Source organism: Typopeltis vanoorti, chromosome 1 (assembly GCF_054136105.1).
Source record: "Typopeltis vanoorti isolate ZY-2024b chromosome 1, IOZ_Tvanoo_1.0, whole genome shotgun sequence".
Classification (NCBI taxonomy): domain Eukaryota; kingdom Metazoa; phylum Arthropoda; class Arachnida; order Uropygi; family Thelyphonidae; genus Typopeltis; species Typopeltis vanoorti.
This window is the reverse complement of record NC_143549.1, coordinates 119680768-119697305: the sequence shown is the minus strand read 5'-3', so window position 1 is coordinate 119697305 and position 16538 is coordinate 119680768. Positions and strand designations below refer to the sequence as shown.

Genomic DNA, 16538 nt, shown 5'->3' with positions numbered 1-16538 from the left:
CTGTCAAATAAGAAGAGGTGTGGCATATCTTGATGTAAGATATGTCACTTATTCAATGCGCATCATTCTGCAATACTCCTTTATAAATTCAGCACTGAATGAAATATCTCTAGATACAAACTCCACCCGCACAATCCTCTCCTGATTGTAAAAGACAATTAGCAAGACTATTCACCTTCTTTAGCTGAGGTGCACTAGGTGTTTTTCATTGTGAACTGTGAATTTTGGTCTCAGGATTATAACCATACACCCAACATTTGTCTCTGTTATGACTTTTGGAAAAAGTTCAGATCTGAAATCACATTATTACACAATTCCAATAAGTCAATAAATGCTGCTTCTTATCACCCATCATAATCATGATGATTGCCTTTTGTTTTCATGACAATGCATAATACAGATACACAAAATCTTTTCACTCGTATTTACAAAAAAACGAGCAAAATTATCCACTTGAAGATAGGTGTTGAAAAGTTTTCCACTCGGTTATACTATAGATTAACACATTCGCTGCCAACTATGAGTATACTTGTAGTTGGTAAACTAACTACACAAGCCAGCTACGAGTATACTCGTATGATGCTTACCGCCGGCAACGAGATTACTGTACTGACCTTGAAGAAGTGAAAATGCTTGGCTTGTGGAGCTAGCATCAAAACTGTGTATTCTCATAGATGGTATATGCTCTACGCTCTGCACAAGCCAACTACGAGTATACTCCTATGATGCTGACTGCCAGCAACGAGAGCACCGTACTGACCTTGAAGAAATGAAATTGCTCGGCATATGGGAACAGACTATGCCGATGTAGCGTAGCAGTGAACGTGTTAAAGATACCAAGAATTACATACTTGGTTTAATCCTTTGCTAAGCTTTATTCAGGCTACTTGTATATGAAAATATGATTTCTGCATTACTTCAACCTTAGTATCACCCCTGGGTCTGGCTCCAACTGATGAGACCTCAATAAAGGTCGAAACCGATCTGGGTAGTGACCCTTCCCATAATGCATAGCATTATACATGTCCATAAGGATATGTACTTTGCATTATGGGATACTAAGAAAAGTGATGTGAAGTCATTAGCTTCTGTATAAGAGTTGCCCCAGTCCTGAAAATACTGAAGTATTTTCAGGACTGGGGCAACTGAAAATACTGAAAATACCAGTCCTGAAAATATTGAAGTATTTTCAGGACTGGGAATATTTTCGAAATGAAGTATTTTCGATAAAGGATTAAGCCAAGTATATAATTTCTTGGTATCTTTAATTTATGATCCACTTGAATTTCACCACACGAGTGACATTCCTCTCAGCTTCATTCTCTCTCTCTCTCTCTCTCTCTCTCTGATAAATTGAGTACTGCAGCTACATTCACCATGCTTTTATGATCACACCTCATATATACTACTCCATATATCCTCAATACGAAGGTTAAAATAGTGAGAATTATTGCTTTATAAAATTGAAGTAATTACTGGAGCACAGCAGTTGTCTTGATAATTTTTTATAATGAATACTGATTACCATATAACTCTAATAAGCCTTAACAATCATCTTAATCATCAGAGTGTTTTAGCATTGATGCAAAAAAGCAAATTCATCAATAACTTACCCAATGTTGTTAACAAATGTCGAAGTTCAGCTGAACCAATGAAACCATTCCCATCTTTGTCAAAATGACGCAAACCCTCAACAAAATCTTCAGCTGTATCTGTACTTCTGTTTTTGCATACAGTCTGAAGAATAGGTAAAAATACTTCAAAGTTTATGCGTTCATCTGAAAAGATAAAACTGCTTATAAACTATAAAAAACAGTGACAAATTAATGGATGAAAAAAAAAATGCTACATATATGCTAGAGCAAATAACATAAGTGAAATAAATTTAAAAGTGATTTATTCACCTGGTTTTAATTGGTGGCAGCATTTCTTTACTTCAGCTTCAGTTGGATTCTGTCCTAATGCTCTCAACACATCACCCAGTTGGGATATGATGATTTTCCCATCTCCTCGACTGTCAAACAGGGAGAAAGCATCCTGGTACTCTGTTAAAATTTAATAATTGTATTTGTGATGGAATTCTGAAATCCTAGAATTACTTTTTACTCATGCAACAATTATAAAAAAAAACATGATTTATTTAAATGAATCAAGCATCGCCTCTTAAATCCAGCATAGGTAGACCCCTCAAGTTATCTTTTATGGAAATTCCTAGCTGAATTACCTGTATTTACGTAACATAAATTTTAACATGTAGTATAGTCCAAAAGTTTTGCAGTCTTCTTTTCTAAACTTGATCTCACTAGTGCTCAAGTGAAAACACCCAAGTTTTGTCCTGCAATATAATGCACTGCTACAGTTGCCCGAAAGTTTCACACACATTACATAGCTCTAAAATTCTACAGTTTGGACATAGTCCATTGCAAATTTTGCATGTATGGAAACATATGGAGATTACGTATTGGCAAGATCCAATATAGTAGGTGGGAAATGCAGATATGTTTGGTCAGCTGCACTGAGAACATCATGTAACAGTACCTAATCTTGATGTGTCCACTGTTCCTGCCATATTGTGCAAATTGGCCCCCAAAGATATCTTAATGCATTTTTTTTTCCCTTGATAACTATTTTTTCTGCCATGAAAAGACATACATCGTCCATGTTCACACTACTATTTCACACAAAAGAAACATATTTTGTCTTCTTCAGAAACATGATAATCCTATTACTTAAATATAAAGAGCCAATAGGCTTCATTTCAGTGATGTAACATTATTTTAAATTAAGGGGATATTAAAACCCACATGGTTTCAAAACCGAATAAGAAACTCAAAAATCGGAATCAGAGTTTCATGCCGAATATAGTATAGTAAACTATAAAAGTATCGGTGACTACTAGCATAAACTAAAGTATGTAGTTTGTACTACATACAAACTAGGGCAACTCATAGCAAAGGTGGGTAAAGCTCTGATCATTATTCTTAGTATTTCCCAGAACGTAAAACACATCTCCTAGGACAGCGCTTCCCAAACTGTGGGCCGCAGCCCCTTGGGGACCATAGGTTTTGTTGAGGGGGGGGGGGGGCGTGAAAGAATGGAAACAAATTTAAAATGTTTTAAGACTAAGTTGATTTATTTTTATTTTAAAACAAACGTATTTAACTTTTATTATTATTTCTTTTGTGTTATTTTTTATATTTTAATGGAAAAATTCACGCATTGGTGTTGGTTCACAAACTTTGCTTCCTGCATATTTCGGCGCTTAATGAATATTAGTAAATATTGGTTATTCATATGTTTCATTTCAAAGCAGTGGTTAATTGTATTTACTTCGAATGCTCTCCAGGGAAGCTCCAAATCTTCCTGTCCCTTTCATCACGCGTTCGTAATCAGGGACTGTTGATATCAACTTTATATACATATCAAAACTCGTTTTATATTATCCCTGTCATCCGAGCTAGTTTTCTGTTACCAATAAGTTTCGCATATACTTCACATATGGAAAAAAGCTTAAACAAGTTCGTGTGGGGAGATAGTAACTCTCTTGTAGTGGTAAACAACACCCCTCCCTAATAGACACTACACTGCAGAGGCAATAAAAACAAGTACTTTTATTATGCTAGTGAATAAAGGTATGAGGGGTTTGTGTAATATATTTCTCAACAAATAGTGCAATTAGAGACAACTGGGATAAAAATACACTGGGATAAAATCATAGACTGAAACAAAACCATATGTTGCATGGGCAAACACAGCATCTAACTAAAAACTATTGTTATTAATTAGATGTGTGCGAGTTCGATTTCCCAATGCAGCAATAAAATTCAGCCGAATGTGTTAAAATTCTAAAAGTGTTAAAACTAAGTAATGTATATATATATATATTATGAATGTTATGGCAGTTTCACATATGGAATTCAGTTGAAGAGCATTAGCATTTCGACTCAATTGTCAGCTATGCTTTTATCTTTCGGTTGCGCGATCTTTTGTTAATACCGCACCAATCATATGCACGTTTTAATAACCTTGCCTTTGCTGTCTGTTTCGCGTTAGGCTTAATTACCATAAAGGGAGAAAAGTCACAAAAGAGAAAAATGTTCCTGGTATTGGGATTCCCTTATTCAGGATGTGCCTTATTCTGTGGTGTGCCAGTATCGGTAAGTAGTCATATTATTTGATCTATTCTACGTTAAAAAATTTAACATAGAATAGATCATAGAAAATTTAAGATGGATAAGTGTCTGATAAAAAATAAAAAAAAAATTCCCACGGACAACCAGAAGCAGAAACAGACTCAAAAAAAAAAAAAAAATACAGTATTTCATATTTTACCAGAACAGCTCGCATCGTCTTCAGAACCAAACGGTAAGATGCTAAAAATGTAATATTTGCATTTGATTTTTGCAATATTCACTGTATGTTTTGTATTGAATATAAATACAATAAATATTATAATATCTCTCTGTTACGATTTTTTTTCGAGGGGGGCCGTGAAATATTTTAATTTTTGCAAAGGGGGCCCTGACATCCAGAAGTTTGGGAAGCACTGTCCTAGGAGATGTATAATGTTATACGTTATGGTGGGAGGTCACTATCCAGACTGGTTTCGACCTTTATTGAGGTCTCATCAGTGAGTAGGCAGACCAATAATGTTATAAAGGGGACTGAAAAGTAATCAATTATTTTTAATAGGTCATTTTTAGCTGATTGTTTTTTCTTAAATAACACAAATTATTAAATTAAATTTTTATTTAAATATTAGCATTACTTTTTTATTTAAAAAATCTGTTTTCTTTAAATTTTAGATTATTATTTTTAATATGGCAGACTTTAAAGTTGAAGAGCACCATTTACATTATTGTATGCTGTTTTTGTTTCACCAAGGAAAGAATGTTACCGAGGCTACCAAAATCATTTGCTCAACTTATGGAGACGTACTGAAGGTTAACAAATGACTGAAGGTCAGCAATGGTTTAGGTGATTTGCAGAAAAAAATTTTGATCTCTCTGATTGTCCTCGATTTGGAAGACCTCTTACTCTAGCTGATGATGATCTTAAGACTCTTGTTGAAACAGATCCAATACAAACCATACAAGAATTAGCAGATAAACTTAATTCATCATGGTCAACTGTCCAAGAGCATTTACATAAGAGTGGCAAGGTTCTTCAACAGGGTGAATGGGTACCGCATGAACTGTCAAAAAACAATAAAGCACAGAGATGGGCAATTTGCAATTCATTGTTGACCAGACAACAAAATGACCTCTTTTTGGAACGAGCCATAACTGGTGACGAAAAATGAGTGCTGTATAAGAATAATAAATGCAAAACACAGAGTCTTTCTCTAAATCAAACTCCAATTCCAACACCTAAGATGGACTTCATCCACAAAAGGTTCTGTTGTGCGTTTGGTGGGATATTCATGGAATTATTCATTATGAACTCATGGAACAAAGTAAGACTATCACAGCAGCCATCTACTGTGAACAATAAAAGCGACTACATCAAGCATTGTTAATCAAACGTCATGCACTTGTCAATCGAAAAGGGGTAATTTTGCAGCAAGATAATGCAAAACCACATTCTGCAAGAATGACTCGAGAAAAAATTAGGCAGTTAGGAGGGGAACTTCTAACGCATCCTCCATATTCACCAGATATTGCCCTTAGTGACTATCACTTATTCAGGTCCTTAGAACACAGCATAAGAAATAAAACCTTCTGTTCACAAGATGTCCAAAGGAGTTTGATATCACATTTTTTGCCTCCAAAAAAAAAAAACTTTTTTCAAAAAAGGAATTCTAAACTTACTCGATCGTTGGAATAAGGTTATAATCAATGATGGCGATTATAGAACTGAATAATGTTAATTTGTTCTTTAATAAAATTATATTAAAAATGTAGTTAAAAAAATTGATTACTTTCCGGTCCCCCTTACACACCGCCAAAACGAAGCCTATTGACTCTTTATATTTAAGTAATTTAACGGGTGCACCTTTTTGACAACTCGTATAGCAAAGTACACAAGTTCTTTTTGCTATACCCTTAGTATTAATTTGATCTGCCTACTCACTGATAAAACCTCGATAAAGGTTGAAATCAGCCTGGGTAGTGACCTCCCATCATAATGTATAACATCATACATCTCCTAGGATGTGTTTTACATTATGGGAAATACTAAGAATAGTGATCAGAGCTTTACCCACCTTTGCTACGAGTTGTCCTAGTTTGTACTAAGTACTTTAGCTTACGCTAGTAGTCGCTGATACCGTTATAGTTTACTATACTATATTAGACATGAAACTCTTTGATTCTGATCTTTGAGTTTCTTATTCAGTTTTGAAACAATGTGGGATTTAATATCCCCTTAATTTAAAATAATGATAATCCTATTTCTATGATGTACTCCAACAATTCATATAGTTGGGCAAAATGACACTATGGAGCATGATGAGAAGCACCTTCACTATATCTTGCAGTCCCATTTCCATCCTCCAAAATGAGTCATTACCTCCTCTCATCTAAAGTTATCTTCAATAAGATTTAAGAGATTTAAATGTAAAATAGCTTGATGATGTGTTTTTTTTTTAACAATCTCAAAATTCCCAACAATATGCTGTTGTTGTGAATTTATAGCTTGCAAGTACCAACCTCTAAAATTCTATAATGTGGGCATACTGTCCTTCCACTAATTTCTGCATGTAAGGAAACAGATGGAGATTATGTAGGGATGAGATTCAATATAGTAGGTGGCGGGAAAGGTTGATCATACTTTGTTTGGTCAGCTGCACTGAGACTATCATGTAACAATACATAGTAGATGGCATATGGTACTGTGTGTGTAGTTGCCAAATTAAGTAACAGACGACGAGTTGCATGCGTAGTAGAGCAGCGTTTCCCAAACTGTGGGCGGCACCCCCCCCTTGGAGGCCATAAGTTTTGTTGAGGGGGGGGACGTGAAATAATGAAAACAAATCTAAAATGTTTTAAGACTAAGTAGATTTTTTTTTTATTTTAAAAGAAACGTATTTAACTTTTATTATTTATTACTTCTTCATTGTTATTTTTTATATTTTAATGGAAAAATTCACACATTGGTTCACAAACTTTGCTTCCTGCGTATTTCGGTGCTTAATGAATATTAGTAAATATTGCTTATTCATATGTTTCATTTCAAAGCAGTCGTTAATTGTATTTACTTCGAATGGTCTCCAGGAAAGCTCCAAATCTTCCTCCCCCTTTCATCACACGTTCGTCATCAGGGACTGTTGATATTGACTTTATATACATATCAAAACTCGTTTTATATTATCACTGTCATCCGAGCTAGTTTTCTGTTCCCAATAAAGGTTTCGCATATACTTCACTGAAAAAAAGCTTAAACAAGTTCATGTGGGGAGATAGTAACTCTCTTGCAGTGGTAAACAACACGCCCTCCCTAACAGCCACTATACTGCAGAGGCAATAAAAACAAGTACTTTTATTATGCCAGTGATTAAGGTATGAGCAGTCTGTGTAATATATTTCTCAACAAATAATGCAATTAGAGACAAATAGGATAAAAACACACTAATTAATGAATCGCATATCCCCTAATACAGAAACTATGCTGTATAGACTCAAGCAAAACCATATGTTAGATGGGCAAAACACAGTATCTAACTAAAAACTATTGTTATTAATTAGATGTGCGAGTTCGATTTCCCAAGGCAGCAATAAAATTCAACCAAACGTGTTAAAACTAAGTAATATATATATATATAAAAAATGAATGTTATGGCAGTTTCACATATGAATACGGTTGAAGAGAATTCCATATGTGAATTCTCTTCTGCTGTCTGTTTTACGTTAGGCTTAATCACCTTAAAGGGAGAAAAGTCACAAAAGAGAAAAATGTTCCTGGTTCGGGGATTCCCTTATTCAGGTAATATTCACTAATTTCATGTTATGAAATTAGTGAATATTAATTCTGTGGCGTGCCAGTATCGGTAAGTGGCGATATTATTTGATCTATTCTACGTTAAAAAATTTAACCCTAAGATGGATAAGTGGCTGATAAAAAATAAAAAAAATTCCCACGAACAATCAGAAGAAGCAGAAACAGACTCAAAAAAAAAAAGGACAGTATTTCATATTTTACCAGAACAGCCCACATCATCTTCAGAACCAAACGGTAAGAGGCAAAAAATGTAATATATGCATTTCATTTTTTCAATATTCGCTGTGTATGTTTTGTATTGAATATAAATAAAATAAATGTTATAATAATATATCTCTCTATTACGAATTTTTTTCGAGGGGGGCCGTGAAATATTTTAATTTTTGCAAAACGGGCCCTGACAGCCAGAAGTTTGGGAAGCACTGTAGTAGAGTACAGTGCCCTCTTATCATGAACCCTTGGAGGTGTCATGTAATAATGATGCATCCACTGCTGTTTAATTTGTACATACATTTTCTACTTCCTATCACAGATTTTAGGCCAAGTGGCCTGTTCCAGAATCATGCCATCAATTTCTTGGTCTTCAAATTCTTCTTTTTCCATTTACTTTATATCAACATAGTATTTTTGGCAGTCTGCTGTTGTCTATTTGATTTAGATGTTCTGTTTGTTTGTTTTTCTTTTTACTTATATAGTAGTTAACTGGTTTTATATTCAGGGATTGTAAAATTTCTTTATTTGTTTTATGGTCCTACTTGGTATATCCAGCTATTTTTTTTGAGAAATTTCATTTTAGCTATTTGAACTCATTTTTCATTCTTTTTTTATGGTCCATATTTCACTTCCATATAATAAAGTTGGTTTAGACAGTACATTATAGTCTGATTCTGGTGTAGTTTTGTATGAAGAATTGCTGAAATATATTATTTATTATGCAGTTTACTTTAACAAAATTTGATGTTTTCATGTCTATTTTTTTTTCCCCATCTTCATATGATAAGTTGCATCCCAGGCATTTAGGAGTACTTACTTGTTCTAATATTTTATTATCTATCACTATTTTACTTCTTATTAGTTTCTCCTTTGAAAGCAATTATTTTTGTTTTTTCTTTTGATATTCTCATATTATATAGTTCTGAAATTTCATTTAATGCTTTTACTGTAGATTATCTTCTGATGTAGCTAATACATCAAAGGCAATTAATAATAATGTCCTGCAAATAGTGTATCTTTATTTGTGGGTTTATTTGTATTCCAAATGGATTATAGTATTTTTTCTAGATTGTTATAATTATATATACAGGTAACCCTCGTATAATGCTGATGTTAGGTTCCATAGAAATGCCACGTTATACGAGACATGGATCACATAGAAAAAGTAGCTAACCTTACTTTTCAGGTTAGGTTCCGAATTCGTTTTTTTTTTTTAAATTATATAAACAACAATGACATATCCAACAAAAACAATATTTTTATTTAATTCAGGTAATTCATGTAAGTTAAGAAAACAAACTATGACAAATACGTAGTATAAAATTATAAAAATTACAAATTTTACGTAAATTTCATTGCATATTTTAATCGTCATCACTGTCTTCAGAAATAACATAACATTTCGTAGATGTTCTTTAAGTGGCCGGAGGTCGTCACCACTTGAAATCTCTTGGACATCATTTATATAATTCTCATTGCATACTTCGGCTGGTTTAGTCATCAAGTCAGTAATAAGATTTGCTTTCCACTATGCTGCAATTTTTTTATTAAGTTCATAACATGGCTGAACAAATATCCAATTGTCTCATGAATTTTCCCGAGCACTCCATTGAGGGATCATTATCCATAAAATAACTTCCTAGCTTTCTTGCCAAGCCCAATGCTTCTGCTAATTTCTTTAAACTGAATTCTTTAACGGATTCATCAATCTTCGACAAAACTTTCCCCACCATCTATTAATTGGACCAGTTCCTCCTCATTTAAATGTTTCTCCATCAATTAATTCACTAATTTCATTTTCAACCATATCGCAAAAGCCCTCTCAATCAAAACTGTGTGCGGCGTTTATTATACGACATAGCTCAGCATCCACTGGAGGTATGAAATTTTGTTCCATTATGGCTTCAGGCCATATTTTTTTCCTGCAAGCATTCAGCGTAGAGGGTTGTAATTCCTTAATGGACAGAGAAATAATTTTTACACAATTCAATATTGAAAACTCTTTCCACGCTTGAGGCAGTGTCATGTTTGGATTAGATTCCATTTTTTCCAAAATTAATTGAAATGTTCACCGAATATAATATGATTTAAATGTTGATATTATTCCTTGGTCGAGTGGTTGAATAAGTGAAGTAGTATTAGGCGGCAAAAAAGTTATTTTAATATTCGGATGGCTTCAATTTGTTGGGTGGCCTGGTGCATTATCTAAAATTAGTAGAATTTTGAAGTCCATATTCTTTTTCTCTGTGTAACTTTCTACATTAGGTACAAAACACTTGAAAAACCAATTTTCAAACATGCTAGCTGTAACCCATGGTTTTTTGTTGGCCTGCCAAATAAACAGGCAGGATGTACTTGTCGAGCCCTTTCATCGCACGAGGATTTGCAGATCGGTTAATAAACATTGATTTTGTTATGTAATCACCTGATGCATTACTACAAAACAGTATAGAGTAATTCTATCTTTGGAAACTTTGAATCCAGGAGCTGATCTTTCATTTTTCGAAATATAGGTGCATTTTGGCATTTTTTTTCCAATATAACCCAGATTCATCTGTGTTGAACATCTGGTCTGCACTGTAACCACCTTCTTTAATGATTTTTAAAAGTTTCTGCTGGGTATTTCCGGGCAGCTTCAACATCTGCTGATGCTGATTCTCTCTGGATTTTAAGATTATACAAAGAAAACCACTTTTTAAAGTTTTCGAACCAACCCTTACTGGTAGAAAATCCATGCTAAGAGATTTCTTTTGAAGAATCTTGATCAAGTTCTTTTAGATGTTTATAAACTTTGAGAATTTTTTGCTTTAATAAGGTGTCCATTCAAAGGAATTTTCTTTTGAGTGCAATCTTCTATCCAAATCATTAGAGATTTCTTCATTTTTTCTATTAGAATATCGCGAAAACGAGCAACGCATTTTGCACTTACCGTTGACCCAGCAATAACACTTTCTCGGATTTTATGTTCATTTTGTTCGAATTGTTGATTCATTTAAATTCAGAGTCCTTGTGACGAGGACTCTGAATCCAAGATTTTAATTTTTTCTTCGAGAGAAATTAATTTCCTCTTCAATATTCGTTTTTTCCGCTTTTGTGGCAGTTTTAGTGGCCATTACAATAAAAATAAACTTTTACATTAAAAATAAAGCATTACATATGTATGTAACTCACTAGAAAATAAATTGCTCTGCTTGAGAATAACACACTTATGATTTTAAATGCGCTTTCCTGGCAGAAAAAAAAAAAAAGACAATTTTCAATAATAAACACTTTATACAGTAAACCCTAGATGGCAAACCTATGGCACGTCTGAGAATTTTGCTGGTACATCAACGATTTACAGGTGATATCCTTTTATACGCTTATAAATGATTCAAGTTTTTTTTTTAATTGTTACAATATGTACAAGCTGAATTTTGTTTTACACAAGACAGCAGCTATAAAGACTTGCATATGATTGGCATGGTACTAACAAAAGATCGCGTGACCTAAAGACAAAAGCAACCGACAAGTGTTGAGTTGAAATGCTAATTCTCTTCAATAGAATTCCATAACATCTGAAACTGTCATAATAATATTCACTATTAGTTTTAACACATTCACAACAGGGTGTCATTTATCGTTCCGATGGAACTTCTCATTACTGACTGGCTCAACTCGCACAAACGTGTCAATCCTTGGTTGAATTTTATGGCCTCTTGTTTGCATTTGAGGTAGCAGGCAAACTCACACATTCATTATATGGCATGTTTCAATTCTTGGTAGTCTTTTATTTTAAGTTAGTCTTTGTGATCTGTCATAATGACATCAAGAATTTCAAATGCAATAAAAAAACACTTATTTCATAATTGAAAAATTGGACAACAGTTTTTAGTTAGACACTGTGTTTGTTTTGGTGCAACATATGGTTTTGCTTAAGTCTATATATACAGCATAGTTTCTGTGTGAAGGGACATGTGATTTATTAGTTAGTGTCGTTTTTATTCCATCTGTCTCTAATTGCACTCTTTATTGAGAATGACACAGACTGCAAAAGCCCTCTGTACAGTACCTTATTCAGTGATATAATAAAACTAAATTCGATACTTATAACTACTTGTGCGATATGGACAGACACAAATTTAACAAAGATAAAATTTGATTTTTAAGTCCCGCTGTTAAAAATATGAAAAAATAAAAAAAATAAAGGGTTACTAGAAATTGTAGACCGCATTATATCGAAACCGTGTTGTACAAGTACTGCATTATACAAGGGTTACCTGTATAATTAAAAATAAAGGTGATAAAGTACATCCTTGTTGGACTTCTCTTGATATGTCTTTCCATTCAATATTTGTCCTAATTTTATTGCTATTTTATCTCCTGTGTAAATTGCTTGACTAGACCATAAGAGCTGGTTTGGTGACATCTATTAATTTCATAAGGCTTTTTCATAATGAAGGCCATGTGTGTTCTTTCTAAAATTATCTTCTCTTGCTGATTAATATTTATAGAGTGAATATTGAGTCTATGCAAGATTGGCCTTTTTTGGATGATTGGCATTCTATTCTTCTAGTAATTTGTCCTCTACAATACTTTTTCCTTTTTTCTTTTAATATTCCTGCATATATTTTGTAGCCAGACTAATTCCCCTACAGTTATTTCAGTTATATTTATTTACTTTTTTCTTTTTCTTTTTTTAATAAATTGGAATAACCAGTGTTTTTTCTTTTAAACCAGAGTTCAGAGGGGTTTTTTTTTTCAGAAATCCAACTATTTTAAGAAGTCTTTCATTAAATTTTACACCTGCATTTTTTTTTTTTTTTTTTTTTTTTGAACAGTTCAATGTTTACATTGTCTTCTTCAGGTGGGTTCCTTTTTTTCTTATTATTATATTTTTAGTCCTAACATTCTAATAGTTTGTTATATCATTCTTTGTGATATAAAATTTTATTTCTTCATTATCAATCTAGAGAGTTTGAAAATAAGTTACCTATTTTTCTAAATCTATTGTAAGGAATTTTCCTTTATTTCTTTGTTCATATATTTTATTATTTTATAGGTTGTCATGATCAGATTTTCACTTTTCAAATAATTCAGCTAATTTGGAGGAAAACTGTTGATAGGAAGTTGGTAATAAATGTAAACTTTTCATGTAGTACTATCGTAGTATCTTGTACATGCCTTGAGGGTGCATATCATAAATTTGATGATGGTGATGAGAAACGTTTTTCAAACATTCCAGTTTTTTGATTTAAATGGAACACTATATAACACAATATATAGGTATGCCTTGATTAACACGATTAATTAATCCCTCGATGTTACCGCATATATCAAAATCGAGTTAATCAAATATAATAATCAATGGTAAAAATTACAATTCGTCCATGATCGATTACTGTGTTAATAATTTGTTTTATATGGTACTCTTTTAGGAAAGATAAAAAATGAATACAAAATAAATGTTTAATAAATACAGGTACCTACATCAGTTATTGCATTTTTTTTAATCAAAAAAAAAGTTATCAAGAGTCATTTGAACAGTTTTAGTTTTCTCCTATCAGCATAAATTCTACAATAACAAGCAAAATTACTCTCTAGACCTTAGCAAACAAGCATTCTTCGATTAACATCTGGATTCATATCCATTACTTGCTTCTTAAGTGATTCTAAAAGTGAAATATTTCATCCAGTTCTTTGATTGTTATCTCCTTTGGAACCTCATCTTCACATTGCATTTGTTTGTTGTCTTCATATGCATATTGTTGTTCAATTTCAAGATCGTTGTCAATGAAATCTTTTGAATTTGAATCCAATAATTCTTTAACAGCTTCTGCATCATCTGCACGGTTAGCCTAGTGGCTTTGCACTTCGCAACCATATGCCTGGGGAAGGAGTGTCCTAGGTTCGATTCCCGTCGACAATATGAGGAGCTTAAGGATCATCCTCAGTCATAGCCAAGTTAGCCGGTTTTGGGAGTGGACAGCAGGGTTTTTTCTGCCAGTTTATCTGGGGTTTTTCATCCTGCAAAGAAGGCAAACCTCCCATGAACACAAGCTTTGACAGACATGGGGATACCACTGGGAATAAGGAGCAACCAACCTATTCCGTGGGATTATCAGTTACGAAAGCTCATGCGGTAAAATGTGTAGGCCTGCGCAAAAGCGTAACATACGATGACATCTGCATCAACACCATCAAAACCAAAGAGTCTTCACCAATTGAAACGATTTCTTCAACCACGTTGTTCACAGGATTTTGAAACCCACTTAAGCCATTAGCATATTCTGGCAAAAGGTTTTTCCAAACAGCTCTTATGCAGCTAGAAGTCACATGCTCCCACGAGTCATGAATGTTTTTAATCGAGTGTTTAATGTTAAAATTTTTCCAAAATTCATGAAGCCTAATCGCATTTTCTCCAGTTCTTGTTTATACTGCCTTTGTCTTTTTAAGAAAATAGGCTTTGAAAGTTGCAATGACGACCACGTCCATGGGTTGTAGCAATGATGTCGTATTTGGTGGAAAAAATAAAACTTTCACATTCTCACACAGATCATTAAGAGAGTTTGGGTGACCAAGTGCATTATAATTGACGTCATCATGCTCATGATTTTCTTTCTCTCGGCCAGGAAACACTCCTCGAGGCTTGCACGTTTTTGCATAGTAAATTTAAAAGGCGTGTTAATTAAAACTCTTGCTGCATATATCAAGGGATTGTCGCAATTAATTTTGCTGCATTAATCAAATCCCGCATTAAGAAGGGATGCCTGTATATTAATCAATAATTATACCAACAGTCATCTATGGAGCAGAAGCGTGGAAAGTTAAGAAAAGTGAGGAGAAAAAAACTGCTGGCATTTGAAATGCTTAAGAAAAATAAATAGAACAAGTTGGATAGAAAAGAAAACAAACAGTGCAGTCAGACAAGAATTATTGTATAAAAAGATGATAAGAGACAAAATTAGAATACACCAACTAAGATGGTTTGGCCACACTGTACGCATGGAGGCAGACAAACTTCCTAACGTCCTAACCAATACATTTCCAACTGAAAAAAAAAAAAAAAGATCTGGAAGGCCAAGAATTACCCGGCTGAAATTAATAATGAATATTTCAAGATACAGAACATATAAAAAACTTTTTCGAACAGCAAGGAATAAAGACTGGAAGATCCTGCTCAAGGGAAGACTCAATCCATCTTAGACGGAAGAGAAGAAGTTATATGAAGAACAATATTGTTCTTCATATAATGAGTAACTGCCATACAAAATTTGGTATGAAAAATCATCAACAAAAAAACTATGAAAACAGGCAGGAGCATGGTAAAAATTATTTCCCTTCTGAAATAGTCAAACAACATAAGTAAAATATTCATTTGAGCATATAAGTAAAATACATATTTGTCATCTATTTAAGAACAATTTTTAGTGAAGATGGCAAATTAAATATTGAAATAGATAAAAGAATAAAAAAAAAAAAAAAAAGCTCACAAGGTGAAGCGCAGGTTGAATAAATTTATAAGAGAAAAAAAAAGCACACAAATTTCCAGCATGAACTTATTCAGTTCTAATTTAGGAATCTGAAAGTTCTTGAGCAATGACTGGAGATCAACAAATGAGTTCTAAGGAAAATTAGGAGAGCAGCCAGGTGACAACAATAGCAGAATTATGTTAAAAACGAAGATAGAAAGTAATATGGCATTACTAGTATCAAGAATTTGTGAACAGAGCTAGCCTAAGGTGATATTTATAGAACATATCACCTGAGAAAAAAATTACCAAAGTAAGTGTTTGATACTAGCATGGTAGGAAAAGAATCACAGGAAGAACAGGATCTAGGTGGACTGCAGTTAATAATGCCTTAGAAAACTAATTTGAGAATTAACAGCATTGGAGGTCTGACAATAACAATTAATCTAGAAGAAAATTTTTCTATTGGAATTTGATAATATAGACTTAACTTTTATAGTTGGATATACAACACTTCAGAGTACATACAAGGAAATAAATTCTTGAGCAATTTTTTTTAGTCTGGTGACAATCCATTATCTCTACAGACTTATCACAAATAAGATGTGTTATAAGGTCAATTAAATGCATTAATTTAAAAAAACAAAAAAGTGGTGCTATGTGGAAAGTGATTTACTTTATCTGACGATGCTGCTCTCCCTCTCTTTCTCAGAAATTAATTGCAAACTCCTGGTACTACCTTCAAATAAAATCTAGTTTTTATTAAGGGAAACACTGTTCATTCTACATTTTATTCATAGTTCTCTAACAAGTATTTATTAAAACATAGTCAAATTTATAACTGATCATGATTACATCATTGCATTGGTTTTCTAGTTTTTAATGACTATCAGCCTCACTGTTTATTAGTACTTCAGGAGTGCATAAAACCACCTC

General features: G+C 33.2%; 1 protein-coding gene across 1 annotated transcript in view; it reads right to left on the bottom strand.

Annotated features, from left to right (window-relative positions):
- Positions 1–16538, bottom strand: part of LOC150110357 (myosin-2 essential light chain-like) — a 38544-nt gene that overhangs the window by 20206 nt on the left and 1800 nt on the right. The window contains exons 3-4 of the mRNA XM_090399030.1: positions 1905–2045; positions 1614–1778 (exon numbers count right to left, since the gene is read on the bottom strand). Of these exons, the coding sequence (XP_090255156.1) occupies positions 1614–1778; positions 1905–2045 (306 nt within the window). The remainder of the gene's footprint in view (positions 1–1613; positions 1779–1904; positions 2046–16538) is intronic.